The sequence below is a fragment of the Hemiscyllium ocellatum genome, chromosome 46, assembly GCF_020745735.1.
Source record: "Hemiscyllium ocellatum isolate sHemOce1 chromosome 46, sHemOce1.pat.X.cur, whole genome shotgun sequence".
Taxonomy (NCBI): Eukaryota; Metazoa; Chordata; class Chondrichthyes; order Orectolobiformes; family Hemiscylliidae; genus Hemiscyllium; species Hemiscyllium ocellatum.
This window is the reverse complement of record NC_083446.1, coordinates 11,309,068-11,315,098: the sequence shown is the minus strand read 5'-3', so window position 1 is coordinate 11,315,098 and position 6,031 is coordinate 11,309,068. Positions and strand designations below refer to the sequence as shown.

The window sequence follows — 6,031 nt, the reverse complement described above, 5'->3', positions numbered from 1 at the left end:
TATCGCAGGGTGGGAGCCCCCAGAGGTGGGGGCAGGAAGGGATGGGAGCAATGTGTTTTCCGCCCAGAGGGATAAACCCTCATCGTCTTGGAGGAGGATTTGGACGTGAACTTGGCGAGAGTGGGAAATGGGACTCCAACAGGATGTTGCAGACTTGATGGGCTGAAGGGCCTGTTTCTGCGCTGTTGACCTTTCTGGTAAGAGAGAGAGACTTCACCTGGTTGGTACAGCAGCCTGGAGAGGCAGAACGGCCGCCTGCTCAGTGGGAGGAGAGGAGCCATCTCTCGGAGGTGTAACCGGGCCTACTCAGGTGGGTGTAGGAGATCCAATGGACTACAATGAATGCAGAACGGGGTGGGGGCTGCGGTGGCAGGGGGCCCAGAATTTATCTACCAACCCCCATTCCTGTAAACTGAGGGTGGGAGTCGTTCTGCCGTTGCTATGTGGGATCTTGCTGTGCACCGACCGGCTGCCCAATTTCCCCACACGGTAACAGTGGTGAGACTTGATCATTTTATTGCGTGTGTGGTACCAGGCGCCCGGAGTTTTGTCTACAGCGTTCTACCAAACGGATTCTTCCAGCGAGGTTCCTGAGCTGCGGGCGGTGGCTGTGTCACTCGGGGGTGAGGAGGAGGGGGGAGAGGTACAGCCCCTGGGGCTATCAGTAGCGGGACAGGCGACACATATCGCAGCGACAGGACCCAGCCGAGAAAATCTCAATGTCCTCCCGGCGAGAGCCACAGAACAGGCTGACCCTGACCTGGAAAAGACAAGCAGGGAGCTCTGTCACAACCTCGTCCAGCAAGGAGAGGGGAGAGGGGGCTGACAGGGAGAGATACAGGGGGGAGAGAGAGAAAGGGGGGAGGGAGAGAGAGGGGATCAGGGAGATACAGGGGAGAGGGAAGGGGTTTGGGGGAGAGGGGTTCAGATAGAGTGTGTGTTAGAGCGATGCAGGAGAGAGAGGGAGAGCGTCAGATAGATGCAGGGGAGAGAGAGAGGGGGGGGGGGTTACATGGAGATATGCAGGGGAAATAGACGGATGAGGTGGAGAGACGCAAGGGAGAGAGGGGGGGTGAGAGGGAGAGACGCAGGGGGGAGAGAGAGAGAGGGGGTGAGAGGGAGAGACGCAGGGGGGAGAGAGAGGGGGTTGAGAGGGAGAGACGCAGGGGAGAGAGAGAGGGGGTGGGAGAGAGAGAGGGGGTGAGAGGGAGAGACGCAGGGGGGAGAGAGAGAGTGGGTGAGAGGGAGAGACGCAGGGGGGAGAGAGAGGGGGTGGGAGAGAGAGAGGGGGTGAGAGGGAGAGACGCAGGGGGGAGAGAGAGAGTGGGTGAGAGGGAGAGACGCAGGGGGGAGAGAGAGAGGGGGTGAGAGGGAGAGACGCAGGGGGGGAGAGAGAGAGAGGGGGGTGAGAGGGAGAGACGCAGGGGGGAGAGAGAGAGAGGGGGGTGAGAGGGAGAGACGCAGGGGGGAGAGAGAGAGAGGGGGTGAGAGGGAGAGACGCAGGGGGGAGAGAGAGAGAGAGGGGGTGAGAGGGAGAGACGCAGGGGGGAGAGAGAGAGGGGGTGAGAGGGAGAGACGCAGGGGGGAGAGAGAGAGAGGGGTGAGAGGGAGAGACGCAGGGGGGAGAGAGAGAGTGGGTGAGAGGGAGAGACGCAGGGGGGAGAGAGAGAGGGGGTGAGAGGGAGAGACGCAGGGGGGAGAGAGAGAGAGGGGGTGAGAGGGAGAGACGCAGGGGGGAGAGAGAGAGGGGGTGAGAGGGAGAGACGCAGGGGGGAGAGAGAGAGGGGTTGAGAGGGAAAGACGCAGGGGGGAGAGAGAGAGAGGGGGTGAGAGGGAGAGACGCAGGGGGGAGAGAGAGAGAGGGGGTGAGAGGGAGAGACGCAGGGGGGAGAGAGAGAGGGGGTGAGATGGAGAGACGCAGGGGGGAGAGAGAGAGGGGGTGAGATGGAGAGAAGCAGGGGGGAGAGAGAGAGGGGGTGAGAGGGAGAGACGCAGGGGGGAGAGAGAGGGGGTTGAGAGGGAGAGACGCAGGGGAGAGGGAGAGAGAGGGGGTGAGGGAGAGACGAAGGGGAGAGAGAGAGAGAGAGGGGGTGAGAGGGAGAGACGCAGGGGAGAGAGAGAGAGAGAGGGGGTGAGAGGGAGAGACGCAGGGGAGAGAGAGAGAGAGAGAGACGAAGGGGAGAGAGAGAGAGAGAGGGGGTGAGAGGGAGAGACGCAGGGGAGAGAGAGAGAGAGAGGGGGTGAGAGGGAGAGACGCAGGGGAGAGAGAGAGAGAGAGAGACGAAGGGGAGAGAGAGAGAGGGGTGAATTGGAGAGACGAAGGGGAGAGGGAGGGGTGAGATGGAGATCGCAGGGGAGAGAGAGAGAGAGAGGGGTGAGATGGAGAGATGCAGGGGAGAGGGAGAGACACAGAGGAGAGAGGGGGTGTGATGGAGGGATGCAGGGGTGAGAGGGAGGGTTAGAGAGATGCAGTGGAGGTGGGGTGAGACGGAGAGACGCAGGGGAGAGAAATGGCGAGGGACAGGGTTAGATAGAGGGAGAGACACAAGGGGGAGAGAGAGGGAGAGTTACAGGGTTAGATAGAGGGAGAGAGACAGAGGGGAGAGAGAGGGAGATAGAGGGACAGATACAGGGGGTAGAAAGAGGGGGAGGAATACGGTTTAGATAGAGGGAGAGACACGAGGAGAGAGAGGGGGAGGGTCAGGGTTAGATAGAGGGAGAGAGACAGGGGAGAGAGGGGAAGGAGCTGGGTCAGATAGAGGGAGAGATACAGGGGAGAGAGAGAGGGGGAGGGACAGGGTCAGATGGAGGGAGAGATAAAGAGGGGAGAGAGAGGGAGGGACAGTGTTAGACAGAGGGAGAGATACAGGGGAGAGAGAGGGACGGACAGGGTTAGACAGAGGGAGAGATACAGGGGAGAGAGAGGGACGGACAGGGTTAGACAGAGGGAGAGATACAGGGGAGAGAGAGGGACGGACAGGGTTAGACAGAGGGAGAGATACAGGGGAGAGAGAGGGACGGACAGGGTTAGACAGAGGGAGAGATACAGGGGAGAGAGAGGGACGGACAGGGTTAGACAGAGGGAGAGATACAGGGGAGAGAGAGGGAGGGATAGGGTTAGACAGAGGGAGAGACACAGGGGAGAGAGGGGGAGAGACAGGGTTAAATAGAGGGAGAGACAGGGGAGAGGGGGGTGATAGGGACAGGGGTAGATAGAGGGAGAGACACAGGAGAGAGAGGGGTGATAGGGACAGGGGTAGGTAGAGGGAGAGACACAGGGGAGAGGGAGCAGGAGGGACAGGGTTAGACAGAGGGAGAGATACAGAGGAGAGAGAGGGAAGGACAGGGTTAGAGATACAGGGGGGAGAGAGGGAGGGAGGGACAGGATTAGATAGAGGGAAAGATACAGGGGGGGAGAGAGAGGGGAGGGACAGGGTTAGATAGAGGGAGAGATACAGGGGAGAGAGAGAGGGGAGGGACAGGGTCAGATAGAGGGAGAGATACAGGGGGGAGAGAGAGGGAGGGACAGGGTTAGATAGAGGGAGAGATACAGGGGGGAGAGAGAGGGAGGGACAGTGTTAGATAGAGGAAGTGACAAAGGGGAGGGGGGATAGGGTCAGGGTCAGATAGAGGGAGAGACACGTGGGGAGAGGGGGGATAGGGACAGGGATAGATAGAGGGAGAGACACGTGGGGAGAGGGGGGATAGGGACAGGGATAGATAGAGGGAGAGACACGTGGGGAGAGGGGGGATAGGGACAGGCTCAGATAGAGGGAGAGATGAGGTGTGGGAGAAGGTTAGATTGATAGAGAGAACAAGAGAGACTCATGGTGAGTGAAAGATATAGAGGAGAGAGGGGAGAATTAGATAGAGAGCAGTGGGACAAAGCAGAAACCACAGAAGGTGCTGATTGAGAGACAGATATCGGGAGGGAAGAGAGAAGAGAGGCACCAACAGAGAAGGGAGCGAGTGTGACCTGTGAACAGAGGAGTGAGGGAGAGTGAGAAAGAAAAGAGAGGTGCATGTGGACAGAGGTATAGATATGGGAGGGAGGGAGGGAGTATGTTGTAAAGTAGGGTAGAGTTATTGTTAGAATTTGGTGTTTGCAAAATTGTAAAGTACGCGGAGGTTGGTGGGGGAAAACATTGCGTGGTCCCTTTAAAAGATGGTGTTTTTTTTTCTGTGCTGAGAGATTAAAATGGATGCCTGTGAGCAGCAGCTTGAACATTTGCGAGGATACAGAGAGCCCGAACTGAAATGTTTGTATTGAAAGGCTGGACAGTTAGCAGACCAAGCATCAGTTTTTAACCAAGACAACATACTTTTGAGTTTAGCCAATCAATTTGAACCAGGCACTGAGCTACCGAAATACCCTATTAAATTTATATCTGATGGGTTTGACAACAGATAACCAATCCTATGTAAGGAATATTTATATGTCATCAAGGGTATAAAAGAAGGGGACGTACAGACAGAGTAGGCTGTAGACCACTAGAGTGAATGACCCTCGCCTCTCCTGAGAGAGATTGGATCTGACAGTCATCCATTTGTGAGAGAAAGCTCCATCAAAATAACAACATTACCAACTACAGAAATATAAAAAAACATTCCTGATGGAAGAAAGCACAACAACATTCCAGAACAACACATAATCTGGCTGCAATTTTGATAGACTAAACTCTCGTTTTCCTGTATACGAGTGGGACTCGTATTTATTGGAACAGCACACCATTTGGAATCTTGCTTTATTCAGGAATTGTTAGTAGTTGGAAGGGATTTATTTGCTTTGTTAATAGTTTAGTTAATTGGATAAATAAATTACTTGTTGATTTTTAAAGCAAATGCCAGGGATTTATTTTCTTTAACCACTAGAAGTTGCTGAAAAGCAGATCACAGGGGGAGATTACAAGGGGAGATTACAGGGGGAGGTGCTGCTATAGTCTTATTAAAGGGGGAGGTGTTTCAGTCTTATTTCTCAGGTGGCGGGAGGTGGGGAGGGAGAGGTGTGTCAACCTCTGCTTTATAGCAAATGAGAGATAGAAGGATACAGAAAGAGATGGAGGGAGAGGTACGGTTAGAGAATGGGAAGGAGAGAGAAAATGAGAGTGAAGATAGAAAAGGAAAGACTGACTGATATGCAGGATGGAGAGAAAGAGAGAGAGTGGGCTGAAGAGGGATATGGAGGAAGGGAATGAGAAAGTGAGACAACGCTGGAGAGGGAGAGAGAGAGAATCTGAGAGGGTAAGAGATCACAGGTCACAGGGGAAGGAGAAGGGTACAGTGAGTGTGTTAATGCACTGACCTTTAGCATCTTACTGATGGTGCAGCACTGTGATACCGAGGTGATGTTGTGTTTGAACTCACTGGCCAGCAATACGGAGGACTTGGAGGGAAACGCACTGGATTCACAGTAACCCACACAGGCATGGATCAACTGGGATCCCAGGCAGGTCCCCTGTCGGTCACTCTTTATGGTGACATTGAAAGCTGCAGAAGAAGCAGAGAGGGGAGAGATTCAGGCCGAGAGAGAGAGAGAGAGGAGGAGAGATTCAGGCCGAGAGAGAGAGAGAGAGGAGGAGAGATTCAGGCCGAGAGAGAGAGAGGGGAGAGATTCAGGCCGAGGGAGAACTTCATGCAGAGAGAGGGTACAGTTCCCAGAGTGCTCTCTGCTCACTAACAGAAATACTGCCCTCTCATTGAAACACCCTCACTGCCTCCCATCTCCCACTCCCAGTGCCTCTCCCTCAAGCCTTCCCTCCCTCATTCACTCATTCTGCCTCCATCTCTTTCTCTCCTCTCTCCTCGGTCTGTCCATCCTCCCGCACTGCTCCACCCACATACCAACAATTATTCTCTCTGTCTGCCACATACACTCCCTCTCTCTACCCCCTCATTCTGACTCCCACACTCCCTCTCCCTCCCTCCCTCTCTCACAATAGTCCTTCGCTGTTCCTCCCTCCCCCATCCCTCTCCCTCCTCCTCCTCTCCCTATAGTCCTCCCCGTCCCTCCCTCCCTCTGTCCCTATAGTCC

At 55.2% G+C, this 6,031-nt stretch overlaps 1 protein-coding gene across 1 annotated transcript in view; it reads right to left on the bottom strand.

The window, feature by feature from the left end:
- Positions 1–556: 556 nt before the first annotated feature.
- gpha2 (glycoprotein hormone subunit alpha 2) overlaps positions 557–6,031 on the bottom strand; it is a 5,777-nt gene continuing 302 nt past the window's right edge. The window contains exons 2-3 of the mRNA XM_060855525.1: positions 5,303–5,487; positions 557–760 (exon numbers count right to left, since the gene is read on the bottom strand). Of these exons, the coding sequence (XP_060711508.1) occupies positions 662–760; positions 5,303–5,487 (284 nt within the window). The 3' untranslated portion in view covers positions 557–661. The remainder of the gene's footprint in view (positions 761–5,302; positions 5,488–6,031) is intronic.